Source organism: Heteronotia binoei, chromosome 13, assembly GCF_032191835.1.
Source record: "Heteronotia binoei isolate CCM8104 ecotype False Entrance Well chromosome 13, APGP_CSIRO_Hbin_v1, whole genome shotgun sequence".
NCBI lineage: Eukaryota > Metazoa > Chordata > Lepidosauria > Squamata > Gekkonidae > Heteronotia > Heteronotia binoei.
In genome coordinates this window covers 29,492-49,909 of record NC_083235.1, presented here as the reverse complement: position 1 = coordinate 49,909, position 20,418 = coordinate 29,492, and the positions used below count along the sequence as shown (strand labels likewise).

At 48.1% G+C, this 20,418-nt stretch overlaps 1 protein-coding gene across 1 annotated transcript; it reads right to left on the bottom strand.

Annotated features, from left to right (window-relative positions):
- Positions 1-8,773: 8,773 nt before the first annotated feature.
- On the bottom strand, positions 8,774-9,312 carry TEX52 (testis expressed 52). The gene has a single exon (XM_060252995.1). The coding sequence runs from the start codon at positions 9,293-9,295 to the stop codon at positions 8,774-8,776; it is 522 nt and encodes a 173-aa protein (XP_060108978.1). The 5' UTR covers positions 9,296-9,312.
- Between the last annotated feature and the right edge of the window lie 11,106 nt (positions 9,313-20,418).

Genomic DNA, 20,418 nt, shown 5'->3' with positions numbered 1-20,418 from the left:
TCAGGTTTTCCAGCATGCTGGTGGGGACACTTATTCATTGGCATCTCCGGCATACTAAGTACTGAGGCACTGCAGAAGATTTATGATACCCTGACCACTAAAGCATAAGCCAGAACTCTGAATTCTCCACAAGGGGCAAGGCAGGAGGGGCTCTGTCGAGCTTCGATTACTGCCCAGGAGCAACACAAGGTGAAGGTGTTTTTGACCTGTGCAGGATTGTCTTGAATACTTATCCTTTTTGAGCCCGTATACCTTTACCTTTTTAACATAAACTGGGGGAACGTGGCAGGTTAGAGAGCATCTAGCCATCCTGTTAAATCAAAGGTTCGAAATCATAGATCTAAAACATTATGAAAGACTGACGCTTCTCTTTTTTTTGCCCAGAGTTCCATCGACTAAGTGTGCCAGGCTGCGTTTACCTGGCATCATTCCTCAGCGGTCTTTTAAAGCACTATCTAGAGAAGAGTAAGAGTCCAGTAGAAACCTCCCTGATTTCCCTGTGCCCAGCACCCCTCTGCATAGCGCATCTACTCCAATCACACCTGCTGTGGTCTTTTACCTGCTCTTGTCATTTGGCATCTGAAATCAGTCCAGTTTTGTTAACCTTTGAAAAAAATTAGACTAAACAGTAAAATTAAATAACGATGGGGATTGCAGCAAGGAACATGCAAGATTAGGCTAGAAACAACTAGGGGGGGAAATCTAACAGACGGGGAAAATTTTGTTAGCATTTCAGGTGCTCCTCGGCTCTGGCTCTTTTCCCTTGCTACAGACAGGCTAGCACATGACTACCCACCGGGATCTGCCTGAAGAAGTGACACCGGTGACTCCCGCAAGCGCCTCCCCTGAGGCCACCAATGCTGTGAGTCTTTCTGGTGCTCCTGGGCTCTGGCTCTTTTCTCTTGCTACAGACAGGCAGACTAGCATGGCCACCCATCTCTCCCTCTGATTCCAGCTAAATGAGCTCAGTCAAATAGACCAGAAGATTTGCTCCATCCCACACACACACACCCCAATCAAGGTCAAACAGGAAAGAGCACCTGTTGATTGACCTTCTATCCCTTGCCAAACATCAGCAGCCCCAGTTCACGGGGAGGGGAAGTAGTGCCCTCCCACCGAAGTAACAGTTACAAGCCCCTGCCTCAGTGAAGGATAAAGAGTTAAATGCAGTTGATCACTCCCCTGGCCCGCCCCACCTGCCCACTCTGACAGGTGCCCCCTGGCAGGCAAGGAAAGGGCAGCTCTTCATTCATAGCCTGCAGGGCTTTCTGATAACACCACACCTGTCTGTCTGTGCAAAGCCATCACACTAGAATTCACATTCCTGTGGAGCAACATCCTCTAAGGCTGAGCTCTGCAGAGAAAGTAGCATGTGCCATTCATAAGGGAGACAGAAGCCAGTTTGGCAGCAAAGCTGCGGAGAAGTGGAAATCCTCAAGAAAAAGTCAATTACGTGTATTACTGTTCCCTTCTTCGTAATGTAATGGAAACTGAACATGGTAGGGAACTCTCTTCTGGGGACAAAGTGTCTGTTATGCAAAGAGCCAGTGTGGATCAACTGGATGTACAAAGAACAGGCAGTTTGGAAATCTCGCCCATCGTCGCCCTCTCTGCTCCTAGCCAGAGTCAGCAAAGCCACATCCAAGCAAGGCTCACAGTCCAAAGCTCTGAGTGGAAAGTAGGTATTTCAAAACAGTTTCTTCTCACCTGTTTAAAACGCGGTAGCTCTGCCAAGCCCCCGTCTTCCTCTGGGCCTGATTGTGGGTTACAACAAAGCAGATGATTCAATGGGAGCTTCTCTTCAATGACCACCAGTTGGGGGGTGCTGAGAAGTTGGCCAGGACTGAAGTTTGTGCTGCTGCTGGAGTATTTGGGGGCGGGGGGGGGGGGCGCTGATTATTCATTCACATTCACATTTTATTTATATCCCGCCCTCCCCGCCGGAGCAGGCTCTTATCTTGCAATGACGTGATCTTCATTCTGAATTACCAAGATAATGTTGAAACTCTCAATTGAAGCCACAAATGTTTGTCTCATCCTCTTGCATGCATTTAGCTGTTGGACGTACAGGGCCGGATCTTGCTTCCAGAAAGAGCCAGTTGCTGATATTTCTCCACCACCTCCTGGTAAATCAGACTGCTGTTCTTCAGGGCAAACTTGACAGCTGCCTCCTGGTAATGAGGCTCCACACTTGGGCATGGATGGTCCCAGCAGTCCCTAGAAGGAGGCACGACTGACTCTGGTGGGACCCAGTGTGACACTGGGCTTTTCCCTTGAAGCGGGCACTTGTGTCTGTTCAAAAGAAAGGTCATAACAGCAACCAGAACAAGAACGCTAACAGCAGTTGGCATCTGTGTCGTGCATGTCAAGCACGCCACATGTTTTACTTTAGTAATCTTTATATTAGCACTGTAAGGTAAAATTACAATGTTGTCATCATATTACAGACGGGGACAGAATTTAAAAGAATTATATGTCCTGCCTCAAGTAATGTACCATATTGTGATATTAGAGCTAGGGACCTGTCAGGTAACATGCCAGACTATAAAGCACACTCCATTTGCTGACATAACTAATTTATCTAAGAATTAATGGACTATACCAGGTTGCTACTGGGAACCCAACTACATGAGAGAGAGAGAGAGAGACTCTACAGCCAGGCAGTTCTTGAATGGTATCAAGATGTAGTGGGATCTAAAAACAAACCAACCCTTACATCATTTCCTCAATTTAAATTGCTGCTATTTGCCTTAGTAGTAGATGGTACCTTGAGGTGGAGGAATGAGAAAAGAGAATGCCTAGAGGCCCACTGCCTCACTGTCTCTGTCCAGCACCCCTGCCCCGCACCTGGGCACAGCAATCATATCTTCTTGACCCTTGCTCATGACTGGGCCAAGGTCCCTTTTGGACAGGCAGACTTCCAGTAGTGCAGAAGCAAGAGTGATTTCCCACTGCCAGTTCTGTAAGTACTTTCCATTAGCAGAATTTCGTTGGTATCCAAATTGTCCATGGTAACATAGCAGCTGTATGCAACTTCTGGAAGACTTCCTAAGGTAGCACCTATGGACTTCCTCCAAGATACCACAGACTTAAGACAGAAGCAGCACCAGAACTTTTCTCTGGGAAATACAGAACTCTGAAGATGCGGATGAATTTATACACTTCACTGGGAGTCTCAGAGAGGCTTACAATCGCCTTTCCCTTCAACAGACAACCTGTGAGGTAGGTGAGGCTGAGAGAGCTCTGAGAGAACTGTTCTTGAACGGAACAGTTCTGAAGGGTTATGACTTAACTACTACACCAAACTGGTTGTCAACACCAAATGCCTCATATAGACATCAGCAAGCACAGGTGAGAATATGGAAACTTGAGGTTCATAGACCATGTTAAATCCAATGAAAACATCCCATTGGGAGTCCTTTGCAACCTGTATGAAATAAAAGGTCCAAACCAGAAGAGAGCTAATACAGGCAACCACCAGATGGTCTCATGATGCCATTTCTTCGGCGGGGAGGGCAGGATGTAAGTCGAATAAATATTTTTTGACCATATCGAAGGCTGCAGAAATATCTGATAAAACCATCAGATAAAACATTCTTGGTAATCCGAGATCATGCATCAAAGATATAAAATTCATCCCTGTTTCCATAACAGAAGTATGAACGATCCTGCCTAGGTGATACTTGCATGAGCTCACCCCCTGAGAGGGACGAGGGTCAAGTCTGTAAGGGGTGGCCTTTGAAACTTCTGGGAGAGCCAGTGTGGTGTAGTGGTTAAGTGTGTGGACTCTTATCTGGAAAACAGGGTTTGATTCCCTACTCTACATCACCTGCTTGATGTGACCTTGAGTCAGTCACAAGTTCTCTCAGAGTTGTTCCTCTCGAGCAGTTTCTGTCAGAGCTCTCTCAGCTCCACTGACTTCACAGGGTATTTGTTGTGGGGAGAGGAGGGAAAGGGAAAGAAGATTGTAAGCCACTCCCTTGGGTAGTGAAGGGTGGGGCATAAATCCAATTTCTTCTTCAGTCACTCTATCCACATCAGTCGGAGAGTAATCAGAAAATTGAACTTGGACAGTCTGAAATACAGCTTGGGCAAGTGGGCACTTTAGATACCTTCCACAGTGATGCTGGCTTCCAGGTCATGGGAGGAGAGAATCCTGCAAAAGAATCCTGCAAAAATTTCAGCATTTAGGCAACCCCACCCCCCCAAAAAAACATAGACTGAGATACCTGGTTGAGTTGTAGTATACGTCAGAAACATGATCACTAGATGTGTAAAAGTAACTAATTTCATCAGGAGAAGCTTTGGAACCAAGTTAGGAGAAGCAAGTACGCCTCTTTGTTCTGCATTGATCAGACTCATCGAGAGTGCAGCATCTAATTCTGGCACCATACTTCAAGGCTGTATAGGATCAATCTCATCAGATCTTGAAAGCTAAGCAGGGCCAACTCTGGCAAGTACTTGGATGGGAGACCTCCTTGGAATACCAGAAGTTGGGAGGATGGACAGGCTCTATTCATCCCCCTCCCTGAATATCCTCTAAGCCCCAAGTAGGGGTCAGTCACCAGAAGTTGACATGACTTCCAGTTTCACACACACACAAAACCAAAGGAAGGAAGAATGTATAAGAAGAGGTTCAGTAGCAGATGATGATGATGACCAGGGGTTGGTGAAACAAGTCCTAGGAGGCGAGGCTGGATGCAGTCCAAGTCTTTCACCTGGAAAAAGACTGGAGGGAGGGGGAGGATTGCAGTCCTCAAATAGCTGGAGGAGGCCTGCAATGCAAAAACCTCCTCTTCCAGCAGTAAGATTTCGTTGGGAATGATCTTACAGAGTTCTGGGTGGAGATGAGCGGATTGATGCCTCACAAGGTATATTAGAAGCAGGAAACCAGCCAGGGAGGCAGTGGATAACCAAGGGATAAAAGGATTACTGAAGGAGGCTAGGGAAATGGCTGAGAAGCTGAATGCATTTTTATCCTCCGTCTTCACTGTGGAAGACGAGAAGTGTTTGCCTGCTCCAGAACCACTTATTTTGGAAGGGATGTTGAAAGACCTGAGTCAGATTGAGGTGACAAGAGAGGCAATCCTACAACCGATAGACAAATTAAAAACTAGTAAGTCACCAGGTCTGGATGGCAAACATCCAAGAATTCTGAAAGAACTCTAAGTTGAACTTGTGGATCTCCTGACAAAAATATGTAATCTTTCATTGAAATCTGCCTCCATTCCTGAGGACTGGAAGGTAGCAAATGTCACCCCCATCTTTAAAAAGGGTTCCAGAGGAGATCCGCGAAATTACAGGCCAATCAGTCTGACTTCAATACCAGGAAAGTTGGTATAAACCCATTATCAAGCACAGAATGAGTAGGCACATTGATGAGCACAAGTTGTTGAGGAAGACTCAGCATGGGTTCTGAAAGGGAAGATCTTGCCTCACCTGTTACATTTCTTGGGGGGGGGGGTGAACAAACGTGGACAAAGGAGACCCAATAGATGTTGTTTACCTTGACTTCCAGAAAGCTTTTGATAAAGTTCCTCATCAAAGGCTCCTTAGTAAGCTCAAGAGTCATGGAGTAAAAGGACAGCTCCTCTTGTGGATCAAAAACTGGCTAATTAACAGGAAGCAGAGAGTGAGTATAAATGGGCAGTCTTCTCAGTGGAGGACGGTAAGCAGTGGGGTGCCGCAGGGCTCAGTACTGGGACCCATGCTCTTGTTCATAAATGATTTGGAGTTGGGAGTAAGCAGTGAAGTGGCCACGTTTGCAAATGACATTAAATTGTTCAGGGTGGTGAGAACCAGAGAGGATTGTGAGGCACTCCAAAGGGATCTGTTGAGGCTGGGTGAGTGGGCGTCAACATGGCAGATAACGTTCAATGTGGCCAAGTGCAAAGTAATGCACATTGGGGCCAAGAATCCCAGCTATAAATACAAGTTGATGGGGTGTGAACTGGCAGAGACTGACCAAGAGAGAGCTTGGGGTCATGGTAGATAACTCACTGAAAATGTCAAGACAGAGTGCAATTTCAATAAAAAAGTCCAACGCCATGCTGGGAATTATTAGGAAGGAAATTGAAAACAAATCAGCCAGTATCATAATGCCCCTGTATAAATGGATGGTGCAGTCTCATTTGGAGTACTGTGTACAATTCTGGTCACCACACCTCAAAAAGGATATTATAGCATTGGAAAAAGTCCAGAAAAGGGTAACTAGAATGATTAAAGGGTTGGAACACTTTCCCTATGAAGAAAGGTTAAAACGCTTGGGGCTCTTTAGCTTGGAGAAATGTCGACTGCGGGGTGACATGATAAAGATTTACAAGATTATGCATGGGATGGAGAAAGTAGAGAAAGAAGTACTTTTCTCCCTTTCTCACAATACAAGAACTCGTGGGCATTCAATGAAATTGTTGAGCAGTCAGGTTAAAACGGATAGAGGGTGATTAATATGTGGAATTCACTGCCACAGGAGGTGGTGGTGGCTACAAGCATAGCCAGCTTCAAGAGGGGGTTAGATAAAAATATGGAGCAGAGGTCCATCAGTGGCTATTAGCCACAGTGTGTGTGTATGCCACTGTGTGACACAGTGTTGGACTGGATGGGCCATTGGCCTGATCCAACATGGCTTCTCTTATGTTCTTAAGGTAGAAGGCATTTAGGGTGGAGGTGATTAGAGTAGGAAGTAGATGGAAAATAAGGTTGCCATGTCCTAAGTCCCCAAAAATCAGACAGTCAAATTTGAAGGCTCACTTGTGCCAAAAAGTCAAATTGCTCCCTCTATAGTGGTAGAAATAAACCTAAGAAGTGACCAATTCCACCAGTTAGGACATGCGTGCATCCTGGTAATTTATGTGTATTTATAGTTAGGATTTTTGTCTCCAATCCATATTGATGCCCTTTGTGATGGACTGTGCTTTGAAAGCTCATAAGAGCTGTATACACATGTGACAGACTGTGAAGGGTTAATGCCTCCAGAGCCAGAGAAGCTTGGAGGGACTGGGCTGTTCCAACAGATTTCATTGAGTAGAGCTTCTAGTTTATGGTAGTAATTCCCTTCCCAGTTGAAAAGAGAGATAACTCAAAGAGAAGAATGATCCCTGGCTTGTTCAGATTGAAGGATTTTGGGGTGCTGTAATACTCCCACAAGCACACTGTGCTGGAGGGATTGAAGTTCTATTGAAACAAAAGCAGAGCCAACAACCAGCAGAGGAAGTGAAACCAAACTATAGCACAGGCTAAATGAGCATCGCCAAATTCACACCTTACCATGATATAACAGGTGTTTGCCACCTGAAACCTGAAGAGTCAGTTAAATGCAAGCATGCATAGGGGAGTGTGTGGCAGACACTGAAAAGAAAGCCTTCATCTCGAAGATTCAAAGACCTTGTGCAAGGCTTAAAGCTCTTACTTACTGGACATATATGAACTAGAGTTTGTAAAAATCAATTCATTATTGATTTACCCAGGACTTTTTCCCTAGGGGAATGTGATGGAATGGAGTTCCAGAAGCTCTACATCAGGGGTGTCAAACATGTGCCCGGGGGCCAAATCAGGCTCTCAGAGGGCTCCTATCAGACCCCAGAGCAACTGGGTGTCGTCTGCGTCCTTCTCCCTATCTCTTGCTTCGTTCTGCATAACGGCTTGCTTTGCAAGGCTTGCTCAATCGCACAGGAGCTACTGAGCAAAACCTCTATTTTCTCCACTGGTTGAGGCTCCTCCCTTGGGGAGGAAGGGGGGGGAGAGGGAGAGCTTGTTTTTCCAGGCTCTCAATCACACAGCAGAGCTACTGAGCCAAGCCTCTCTTCCTTCTATTGGCTGAGGCTCCTCCCCTGTCCCCAGGGGGAAGGAAGAAAAGAGCCAGAACTTTTGCCCAGTTTCCTGGATCCCTTGGGAGAAATACAAAAAAAGCACCTTTAAGACCAACAAGTGCTAACGTTTTAAGCATGTTTTAAGTCTTTTTTTCAAACATTTGTGTTTGTGTCCTTCATAATGTTTATATTTCTGCCACCTCATCTTAAATACTTGCACACCTGGCCTGGCCCAACTTGGCTCAGCCCAACATGAGCTGGCCCAACAAGGTCTCATTTATGTCAGATATGGCCCTCATAGCGAATGAGTTTGACACCCCTGCTCTACCTGGAAATAAAATTCTCAAAAAATGTTCAAACGTTTATGAGGGGCACCCCTGTGTTTCTCTTCATCTCCCTCTTGGGAGTTCCAGCACCTCTTTTTTCCAGGAAAAAAGCTCTGAATTCACTGCAGATATTTCACTCCTGATTCTACCTGACCTTTCCCTCTCTACATTGAAGAAAACATTTTATTTTGGAACTTTCCAAAACTTCTCGTGTGCCATTTTCAGAAATTTAAGAAGGGAATCTAGTCTCTTCCCTCATTTGTGGGCTGAGCCGGCATAACAATATCATAAGGTGACAGGATGGGACAGCCATAAACTTTCACATAAGAAAAACATAATGGAGCTTCTCGGCCAGAAACGAGGAAAAACTGGAGGCAAAACCATGCATGTGAGGGAGTTGGAAGCTCCACATCTACAGTGTGGGTTTCGATGCCTCCACCTGTGTAACAACTTGGACCAGAGCTGCCTCCCACAGCAGGTGAAGGCAATAGGAAACATTTGTCTCCTTGGCTGAAGGCAGCTGCTTCTGTGGGGAATCCCCTGTGGCCATTCAGGAGCCGCCCTCAGCCACACAGCTCCCACAAGACTGAGGCACCATCTCACTCGCTCCCTCATCACCCATCATGGAAGAAAGGCATCTTACCGCTTGAACTGTCTGGGAGGCAGGATGTTTCCCTTTGAGTCTAGAGGAGGGGCGCGGCACTCACTCCTCAGCTTGAGCTGCTCACAGTGCTTCATTGCTTGCTTTGTTTGGGTCAGAACTCTTTCTTTCTGCCGCTGATTCACAAACAAGGCTTCCCCCTGGATGAATTTGATGTAGGTGTTGCCATCCAAGAAGGAGGGAGGCGGAACTGGCGGCTCGGCCATGGCGTCTCCCCTGGGAGCAGTGATCCATCGCCATGTATGGCTGTCAAAAGGCTTGTCAGGTCTTGTGCGATAGATTGGCGGCAGTCTCCCAACATCTAGCCATGTGTGGTATCCCCAGACATGCCAGCGGGCACTCTCTTCCACTGGACAGCGCACTTTCTGGCTAACCTTGATTTTTGCATCTGTGCATGGTGGTCTTTCAGTGGCTAGTTTATGGTAGGGTCTTGGAGAAAATCCAGGCCATGAAATAGGTTTATCCTGACTCAAGAAGTGCCTCTCCTTCCATGTGGCCATGTTCAAAAGGAAATCAGAGGATCCTAGATGGGGAAGAAATAAGGTTGGTGTGGGGTGTCCTTTATTCTATTGTCAGTTTGTTGAGTAACATTGGCTTGACAAGTTCTGACTTCCACGTGTCCTGTTCTTATGCCCTTCTCACAAATGTTCAAATGACCTTTAATGTTGCTCTAAAGGTAAAGGTAGTCCCCTGTGCAAGCATCAGTCGTTTTCGGTTCTGGGGTAACGTTACTTTCACGTTTTCACGGCAGACTTTTTACGGGGTGGTTTGCCGTTGCCTTCCCCAGTCATCTACACTTTCCCCCAGCAAGCTGGATACTCATTTTACCGACCTCAGAAGGTTGGAAGGCTGAGTCAACCTGAGCCGGCTACCTGAACCAGCTTCCACTGGGATCGAACTCAGGTCGTGAGCAGAGGGCTCCGATTGCAGTACTGCAGCTTTACCACTAGTTTTCAGCTTCATGCACGTTGAGCCTCAAAGTATGTGCAAAGTTTATTTTAATCATCATTATGTGAATACAATGGAGAGGCTCGAGTTTGATGACCTTGCTGATCAGCACTCAAGTCACAACAGTCTAAGAGCAGTCCCAGTTTTTAAATTGGCCATGTCCTATTTATTTATTTTAGTAGGCTTATATTCCACCCTTTCCCATAACGGACACAGGGCAGGTGGCATCACAAATTTCCTCCTTAGTTTTACAGGACAGCTTCAGAAAAGCACATTCTTTTTTGCCACCTGTTTGTTTTTCTACTACGACACATAGTTTGGATAAACCTGCTCCTTGGCTGCACCCACACAGAACTGTCTTCCACTTTCGGTGTGCCTTCCACTAACAATGTACTAACAATCATTTCCAACTGGACTGACTTGTCCACACAGTTGTGAATCTCATCCTTCCATCCTGCTGAGGTCAGTAAAATGAGTACCCAGCTTGCGGGGGGGGGGGGCGGCGGGGAGTGTAGATGACCGAGGAAGGCAAGGGCAAACCACCCCATAAAAAGTCTGCCAAGGAAATGTCATGATGCGACGTCACCCCATGGGTCAGCAACAACTCGCTGCTTGCACAGGGGACTACCTTTACCTTTTTTAGCACAATTCCAGTGATGTGTGGATGAAATTACCAGGAAAAGCTATTTACCAGGAAAACCAACTATTTAATGCATCGTTATAAGCAGGAACGCAGTTCCGGCTGGCTTGGTGTTGGGGGTGCAGCCTAATATGCAAATGAGTTCCTGCTAGGCTTTTTTGTAGAAAAAGCCCTGTGAGAAACAGTGGCACTATCAGGGGGTGTAGTTTAATATGCCAATGAGTTCCTGCTGGGCTTTTTCTACCCAAAAGCCCTGGTTATAAGTCTCTATAATGTCCTGCAACAGGGTTATTTTACAGTGATTCCCCTCCCCCACCCCCAGGAATGTGGCAGCCTCCCAGTACTCACAGCGTAGCAGGTAGTGTGTGTGTAGAGCTCTTCCTCTCTTGCAGCTGATGACTGCCGTCTTCATTCTCTTTGAAAGAGTGGACCTGGGTCTGCTTTGGGCAGCTGGTCTCACAAGCCCATCATCTCATGTCCCCCTGAAGCATAGCCTGGACACATGCACACAACCTGCCATTTTGTAACAGCTGGAACTTCACCACCACACGACTCTCCTAATACAGGGACAATTTCCACAAGGCCAAGAAAAGCATGAGTTACGTAATAAGTCTGAATTTTTGACAAAGATCAAATTAACAACAGGAAGGAAGGAAGCAACATATAGCTGGATCTGGTTAGATCTTAGAACAGGTTCTCCCTTTCTTTTTGGCAAAGCCATTGCTGCTTGTTAGTTGTTAGTGAAATGTTGAGAAAGACACCATTTCATATTCTTTTTCCTTTATTTTCACTACCTTTAATAATTTATTAATTCATTTCATGCCTGCCCTTTTTGATGATATTGGATTTATATTCCTCCCTCCACTCCAAATCTCAGAGTTTCAGAGCAACTCACAATCTTCCTCCCCCACAACAGACACCCTGTGAGGTGGGTGGGGCTGAGAAGGCTCTTATAGCAGCTGCCCTTTCAAGGACAACCTCTGCCAGAGCTATGACTGACTCAAGGCCACTTCAGCAAGTGCAAGTGGAGGAGTGGGGAATCAAACCCAATTCTCCCAGATAAGGGTCTGCACACTTAATCACTACACCAAACTGGCTCCTTTTACGTAGGGATGATTGTGTTTTTAAATCATTTTTTGTAACTCAGTGGGTGATAACAGATGGGCATTTTAAGCTGCCCTGGGGCCAAGAGCCAGGACGATCAAAAAAGTGTGTTCATATGCGCACATCTGCTGAAGGCTCGGCAGGTCCCATTCACACTAAACCCTAAAATTTAAGCCAAACTGGAATGCCTCATAGCTCAGGGAGTCTTACAGCCCATCTCCCTTGTGGCATGGGAGAGCCCCATCGTCATACCTGTGAAGCCTAACGGGGACAAATGCAACCGTGCAGACTATACGCGTACAATAAAGCCCTCCAAGACCATGTGTACTCTGTCCCGGTGGTTAGTCACATCCTCTCATCATTAGCCAGTTCTAAAATTTTTGGGAAGCTGGACTTGGCCTACCAAAAGCTTCTGGTGGATGCACAGACTGCAGAGCCACAGACAATAGTTATGCACTCGGGGGCTTTCAAGGTGCGGCAGCTACAATTCGGTGTCAGCATTGCTCCAAGGATTTTTCAAAATCTAATGGACTCTCTCCTGAAAGGAATTCCTGGAGTTCAACCATTCTTCGATGACGTTTTAATTGCAGCCCCAGACATTGAAAAATTTAGTAGCCACCTATGTGAGGTGCTTTGCTGCTTCCAGACTGCGAGACTTAAGGTGTAGCGGGAGAAATGCTAGTTCGGGGTTCCAAGTGTGGAATTCTGAATTAATGGAAAACAAACTTGCCATCTTAGATTTTAATATATATGGAAATGTTTTTATAGATCTAATTTTAATATGTTTGCTAATGTTTTTAAACTGTTGTTAACCATTCTGAGCCTGTTGGAGGGCGGGATATAAATCTGATAAATTCTTGAGGTTCACACTTGATGCAGCTGGCATCCACCCTACAGCAGACAAGACCAGGGTGATAGTCCAGGTTCCAGCCCCCACTTTTAAAGTGGAACTTCAAAGCTTTTTGGGACTTCTGAACTTCTATCATTCATTCTTTCCCCACAAAGCCACTCTTGCTGAACTCATATGCATGCTCCTCGATAAAAAAGCCCCATGGATCTGGGGTAAAAAGCAGGCCACTGCCTTCCAGGCGGTCAAAGATATTCCAAATAATGAGATCTTTATTTCAAATAGATGCATTTATTAGAACTCAGGAGATGCTTCACTGATATGGTCAGTGAAAAGACTGAGGAAACACCAGTTACATAACCATTATATAGTAGGGGTGGCCAACGGTAGCTCTGCAGATGTTTTTTGCCTACAACTCCCATCAGCCCCAGCCATTGGCCATGCTGACTGGGGCTGATGGGAGTTGTAGGCAAAAAACATCTGAAGAGCTACCGTTGGCCACCCCTGCTATATAGGATAACATGAACTGTTACTAAATGGCAGCAGTACTCAAATCTAAAGGTTACCAGGTTAACATAACAATAATTCTACACTACAAAGCATTCTACCAAGGTCCTGTGAATAGATCAGAACTCTGAGGACCAGGGAGGGTGTCATCTCACATTCCACAGCAGACACAACAAGAACCATTCTGGGTAATAAACAATAGCATGCCAGATTGCCAGGCCAGCTAAGTGATAAATAACAGAAGGCTTTGGGCAGGATGCAGAAAGAAAATGGAGGGGCTTGACATTAAGCCAGCTTCCATAATAAAATGGTGTGTTTTATATCCACATAACAGGCAAAGCAGGAACTGAGGAGTTTCTACTTTGCATGCTTGCAGAACAATTAAGTAGACATCACTTTCCAGGGATGGAAAGTGAAAGGAAAACCTCACCTCCTTGATTTTGATTTGACAGGTGGCTGCCAACAAAGATACTAGAATCAGCCCAGAAAAAAGTGGCAACCACATCTTAAAAGACATGCCAGCTGTTGCTTCTTATGCAAGTTCTTAACTCAGGTTTTCCACTGGCCTTTCCACTCAATGGAAGTTTTGCTTTCTGATCAGTGAAAAGCATTTGCATATATCTGCATTACAAACTCATATTGCAGAAGAACAAATTATGTTGCTCCGGAAGGAACCGCTTGCCTGTATTCGATGGGCTTCTGTTTCTCCTGCCTTTATTCTGCTCTTACGTGCCTTGATGTTTGAAAACTGATTTCCCTGTTTGAACAAAATGATAACTCTTCCACAGCAACTAGTTGTGATGTCATATGCCAGGAACTATGACTTCAGCCAAGGTCTGAAAAGTGACATCCAGGAATTTTCATAAGGAGCTGAGCATATGCACAGGTATATGTGTCTGTTGGGGGAGGGGTATAGAGAAACCTCAACTTCTGAAGCACTCTGTGGAGCTGACTGAGAAATGTTAAGAAGCTATAGCTGGTACAGAATGTTGGCAATCGACTCTTCTAATTGTGATATCAACATGTCTTCCAATGTACAGTTTGGTGTAGTGGTTAAGTGTGCAGACTCTTATCTGGGAGAACCGGGTTTGATTCCCCACTCCTCCACTTGCACCTGCTAGAATGGCCTTGGGTCAGCCATAGCTCTGGCAGAGGTTGTCCTTGAAAGGGCAGCTGCTGTGAGAGCCCTCTCCAGCCCCACCCACCTCACAGGGTGTCTGTTGTGGGGGAGGAAGGTAAAGGAGATTGTGAGCCGCTCTGAGACTCTTTGGAGTGGAGGGCGGGATAGAAATCCAATATCTTCTTCTTCTACAGTAAAATTTGCTCTTAGCCTGTGTGGCCTTACTCTCTGCATTGGTGTCTTTATGAAGGTTCCCTTGATCATTGCCAACTTTCCCTCCCTTCCCTCTTCTTTTCCCCATCTGCTCTTCTTGATCAGAATTCAAACGTGCCCTTCCTGTATCTACCATCTCCATGGACTCATTGGATGATATATCATTACACTGCAATACCTAAAACATGTTTTTGATATCAGTTCTGTTAATATTCATGTTCCCTTGCCAATTGTCTGGGAGACCTAGACTGAGCCCTCCAGCTGGCAACTCACATCTAACCCTCCACCTGGGAGATCTCTGAATTCACTGCAGCCTCTCTGTGTCTGGTTGGAGCCATCAATATCTCCAAGTTTACCTTTGAATGCACCCCATTTCCACTTCAATTTTCTGTTGTGTCCTCAGCTAATTTATTTTTTGATTTGGTCCCTTTGGACTTCATCATCAAGGTAACTTACCTCCCAGGAGTTTTCCACTGTGAATGTGTTTTCTTTAAGTATTCAAAGGCTTCAGGAAAGGCTTAATTATAAAAAACAGAAGGGCGTAACAAACGGGTGCCTCTGAGTCTGACACAAATTACACCAAACTCCCTTTTTAAATAAATCAAAAGAATGTCCTATTTCCCCACAATTAGAAGACAAGGTCAACAAGCAGTCTACTCTTACATGCCCATAACTTCCGTAGTAAAAACATGCAGGGGGTTGCCCACTGCAACAAGACACTCCTCTATCAGAACCTAGAAAACAAATACTTGCCTGATATGGTTTCTTTGATCCCTCTGTAACAAGATGATCACTTTGTACTCACGCCCCTCCATTTATTTTTTCCCCATGAGAACCATAAGCACCATACACTGCTGCTGTAACCAGAATTTGATGTCTCAGGAATATTTGTAGTGCTGAAAAAATAAATAGTCCAAAGTCTAACATTGCCCCTAAAGAGAGGTATAACATCGAATTCTGAGATCGGTCTCATACTCAGTACCATGGAAGAACAAAGGCCTGTCCAGAAGTGTTGATAGGTGACCTTTGAGACCATGGACACATCAGTTTCTGACAATCCAGGGGGCATAATTACAGAAGAAGGTTCTCTCTGGGGATTTCCAAAAATCCAAACAATATCTCTTCAATCATGTAAGCCTCAGTCAATTTAGCAGAGTCGGTTCCACTGTAAGACAAATGACAAAGTTTTCACATGGATCAGTATACCCTCTGTCCCCCCACTACACTGTAGAAAAATCTTCAGATATTACTCATCCAACATCTTTTCTGCAACACAGTCAACCATCCTTGTAGGGTTAGGGGTTAGGGTTTGGGAAATAATGATTTTTAAGAACATAATTTTTAAAAATTAAAATAAACCATTTCACATAAAAACAATGAAAAATCATTGTTACAATTACAGCCAAATCCTAACATACATGGTGTCTGGCCGTGGTGTAAATCTGGTGCCACTTGTCGAGTCCCTAAGGGGATTGGCACACTCAGACATGGGGTGGGGGGAGAGAAGAGGCTTAAGGTTGGCTGCAGGTTGGGCAGTCACCATGGCAGCCCCACTGGAGCATGTGGGTGAGGCAGACGCAGGAGGAGGGGAAGGCTACCCCAGGACCCCTGGATTGGCAAGACACTGTGGCAGATGACAGTTGAGGATGGGAAGAGGCAGCCCCAGAGAGGCTGCTCACTTACCCCACCCCACCAGAGACTTGAGCCAATCATGGCCAGACAGTCAAAAACAAGGGAGAGAAGTCCCACCAATGTGGCGAGGGGAAAGGAGTGGCGCTGGGCATGTATGCAAGAGACACAGAGAAGCCTGGTGCATTGCCATGGTGGGGGAAGGGAAGGGGAAGTGAGGAGCTGTGGAATTGGCCAGTCCCGCAGCCTCGCCCACCGTCAGAGATTCATGCCAATGCCAAGCAAGTGAGAGAAGTCATGACACCCCTCCTCAGCTATACACAGACAGGGAAAACATAGGGCAGGAGTCTGCAATCAGGGAAACCAGGCAAAATGTGTGTCCAGGAAAGAGGAGACAAAGCCACGACATTTCCAAGTCCAACAGGACAGCTCTGCCCCTGTTGGCAGCAGGACACAGAGTGCAAGGTGCCAGCCAGGTGATCAGCATGTGCCCTCCCCCTGCACTCTCCTCTGTGCCATGGGATGAGGGGGGAAAGAACCTCTGGGCTCCCCTGTCCACTCTTTCATAGAGGTGGCTCATAGACTCAGTCCCTCCACATGAAGCATGTGACCCTACTCTCCTAGACATTCCCTTGGGAAACCCATTGACAGAGGTGTCAGAACTTGTATCTTTGCTGCTGGTCCCCTATAATGTGACCAATGCTGTATGGTAGTTTTACTGTGCCTTAAAGCTGTATTGTAACTGAACCAAACTGACTCCATGTTGTAACCTCTGCTTAACCCAGAGTGCCTGAATAGTAATTAACCTTGCCCCACTGGTATCCAAAATATTTGGGGCTGTAGAATGAATTATGTCTTGTCTCTGCACATTCTCACACTGGGACCCTTTGAAGCCGAACAGCATGGCCTTCGAAGTAGGGAGGCATCCTCTCTACTGATAGTGATGGTGAGAAGACAGCTGCGCCCTGAGATGTGAATTGTGGCTTTGTGAGATGTTTGCTTTACGTGTATAAAATCAAGCTGATGCTGGCTCTCGCCATTACTGTTATCTTGCCTTTTCCAGCACCTAGTTCTCTTCAATAAAATCCTAGCTTTGTAACTAAGTATGGGATCCGTTTGACGTTCTTGAGTTCTGACATTATAACAGTAATCCCATTGTTCGTGGCTTATCTGTACTGGAGGCTTGGCCCGATGGCGGCAAAAGTACCAGACGACGGAGAGCCCACCACCCCATCGGAGGACCCGCCGCTCGACCCAAACGTGACGGGGGTCCGACGCAAAATTAAGGTTCCAGCGCCCTTCTCGGTCGACGCCGCTTTCCCGGCTCCGCGAACCTGGAGCCCACGGAAGTCCACGGCAGCCATCGACGCCGCGGAGCAGCGGTACCGAAGCATGTTGGGCGAAGGAGGGGCAGGAGACGACGACGAGGGCCAGGCGGAGGGCGCGGAGCCCCGAGGGGGGGAGGACCCGATCCGGACCCTCCGCAACGAATTATTCGATTGGGTGCGGGAGATCCACGGCGACGTGCACCGCTCCCGCGTGACGATGGCCGAGGAGATGCAGCAGAACCTGGGCGCTATCCACGACCAGCTCCGCACCTTGCAAACCGCGGTCCTGGGGATACCGTATGGAGTGTTGCCACTGGGGCAGCCGCCCGTCGCCCCACCGGCCCCCGCCCCGCAAGCTCCGGCCGCCCCGGCGCCGCCGGCCCCGCCGGCTCCGGCACCGCCAGCGCCACCTGCACCAGGGGCCCCGGCCGCCCCGGCGCCGCCTGCGCCACCCGTCCCGATCCCGCCGGCCATACCGGGCCCAGCGCCGCCGCCTGGGGCGCCGCGAGTGCCAGGTGGGGCCGAGGGACGGGGAAGAGAGTTGAAGATTACGTTCGATGGGAATCCGGAGGACGTGGAATACTTTACTATCCAGTGCGACACGTTCTTCACCCACTGGGGTGCCGATTACCCGACCGAAGCCAGCCGAGTATACCACATTGCGTCTCGACTGAGAGGGGCGGCCCGCAAGTGGTACGTGGGGCTCTTCATGGGAAGAAAGCCCGAATTAGCTACCGTGGCAGGGTTCCTGCACGCGATGCTCCGCCAGTATGGAGATCCCTTACGGGAGGAGAAGGCGGTCGCTGCCCTCCAACGCATCGAACAGGGCAACCGCTCCACCCGCGAGTACGCCACCGAATTCCTGGGGTACTGCGCGGCAGCAAGGGGATGGAACGAGGTCATGAAATACACCGCGTTCATCAACGGGTTGAATCCGAGCATCCTCGACCGCTGTTACAGTCAGGGAAGGCCCGATACGCTGGTCGGCTGGATCCAACTGGCCGGGGAGGTGGAGACCAACCTCCAACACGTGGGGATGAGGAGACAGCAACTAGCGAGAAAGGGAGCCAAACACACCCCAACTAAATCTGAAGGGAAGAAGGCCCCGACGACCTCCACCCCGTCTCCCGCCCGCAAATGCTTCCAATGCGGGGACCCAAATCATCTTGCTGCTAACTGCCCTGGGAAAGCGGGATCCACGCCACCCACGGCGCGGCCAACCACCCCGGGCCCGAAGAAGAAGAAGAGCAGCCGGTCGAAGGAGCCCAGTCGGGGCTCCGTCGCCACTTCCTTGGCGACTGACGAGGATTTTACCACCAGCCTGGCGGCAGTCGAGGAGTCGACCGAGGAGTCGGATGACACCGAGTCGGCGGGAAACGACAGCGACCTGCTTTAATGGGTGCCGCAAAGCAGGTCCAGCAACAGCCGGCACTCCTCACGGTGAGAGCAACTGGGGGTTTACTTTTTATGGCCGTTACCCTCCTAAACCCGAACCTAAAGAGATTCATGCACGCCCGAGCCCTAATCGACTCAGGGTGTAACAGGGACTTGATCACCCCCCGCCTAGTTGAGGCGCTGGGATTAGCCACTTCGCCCCTGCCACAACCGATGCAGTTTCAGCAAATGGACGGGGGGCCCATGAGGGGGGAACCATGTGTTTTAGAAACTCAGGCGGTCCCGGTAGGGACCGAGGAGCATTGGGGAATTGAAACTTTCGTAATTGCTCCCTCCTGCTCTTTCGACGTGGTAGTTGGCTCAGCTTGGCTCGCCCGCCACCAACCCGACATAAGGTGGGAGGAACAGATCGTCCGGTTCCCAGATTGGAGGTGCGAGCATCACCACTGGCGCCCCGAGTGGGGGCCGCACGCCCCCCCCCCAAAACATGCGGGCGTGCCTCACACTTGAGGAAGTCGCCTCCATCCCCAAGGAGTACCGAGACTTAAAACTGGCATTTAGCGAGAAGGAAGCGGATGAACTACCGCCCCACCGCCCTACAGACTGCGCCATTGAGCTAATCCCCGGGCAGCAGCTTCCCAAAGCGAAACTGTACTCCATGGGTTGGGCGGAGAAGGCGGAACTCCGAAAGTTTTTGGACAAAAATCTAAAGCGTGGTTTTATTCGACCGGCCACAGCCCCCCATGCCGCCCCCGTCCTATTCCGAAAGAAAAAGGACGGGTCGCTTAGACTTTGCACAGATTTTCGTGCGATAAACGGGATTTCCATGTCCAACGCCTACCCGATCCCGTTGATAAAGGACTTGTTAAACACTGTAGCAAAGGGGAAAATATTTACCAAACTCGACCTCCGGGACGCGTACTTCCGCGTCCGCATCAAAGAGGGGGACGAATGGAAAACAGCCTTCAACACCCCACTGGGACAATTTGAGTACCTTGTCATGCCGTTTGGGCTACAGGGAGCCCCGGGCGTTTTTATGAACTTTATCAATGAAGTGCTGCGGGACTTCCTGTTCAAGGGGGTGGTGGTGTACCTTGATGACATCATTATCTATTCACAAGATCTAAAGTCTCATGTGCCTTTGGTCAGAAAAGTGTTAAGCACCCTTTGTAAACACAAACTGTATGCCAAACTGTCGAAATGTGAATTCCACAAGACCGAACTTGATTATTTGGGCTTCCGGGTGTCGGGGGAGGGATTGTCCATGGACCCCGCAAAGGTCCAAGCGGTGTTAGACTGGGAACCCCCTCGAACCCGCAAGCAGTTACAAAGTTTTATCGGGTTCGCTAACTTTTACCGCGACTTCATAAAGGGGTTCGCCACGGTCATGCTCCCCCTTACAGAACTCCTCAAGACCAAAGGGAAAGGTGACGAGGCTAAAAAACCCGGCGCACGCCTAACGTGGACGCCGGACTGTCAAAAAGCTTTCACTGAGCTAAAACGCCTCTTCACCTCCGAACCCGTGCTAGCGCACCCTGACGAATTAAAGCCCTTCGTGGTCCAATGCGACGCCTCCGACGCCGCTGTAGGAGCCATATTAATGCAGAGGGGGGAGGATGGGGCGCTCCGACCATGTGCCTATATTTCCAGGAAATTTTCCAATGAACAAAGAAACTGGTCAGTCTGGGACAAAGAAGCGTTTGCAGTCATGTTTGCCTTAAAGACCTGGCGCTCCTGGCTTGAAGGAGCAAGAGTCCCCTTCGAAATTTGGACCGATCACAAAAACCTGGAAGCCCTCACTGGGCGTCGCAAAATGACTGCAAAACAGATCCGGTGGGCAGGCTTCTTTGCAAAGTTTGACTTTGTGCTGAAACACATCCCAGGCTCAAAGA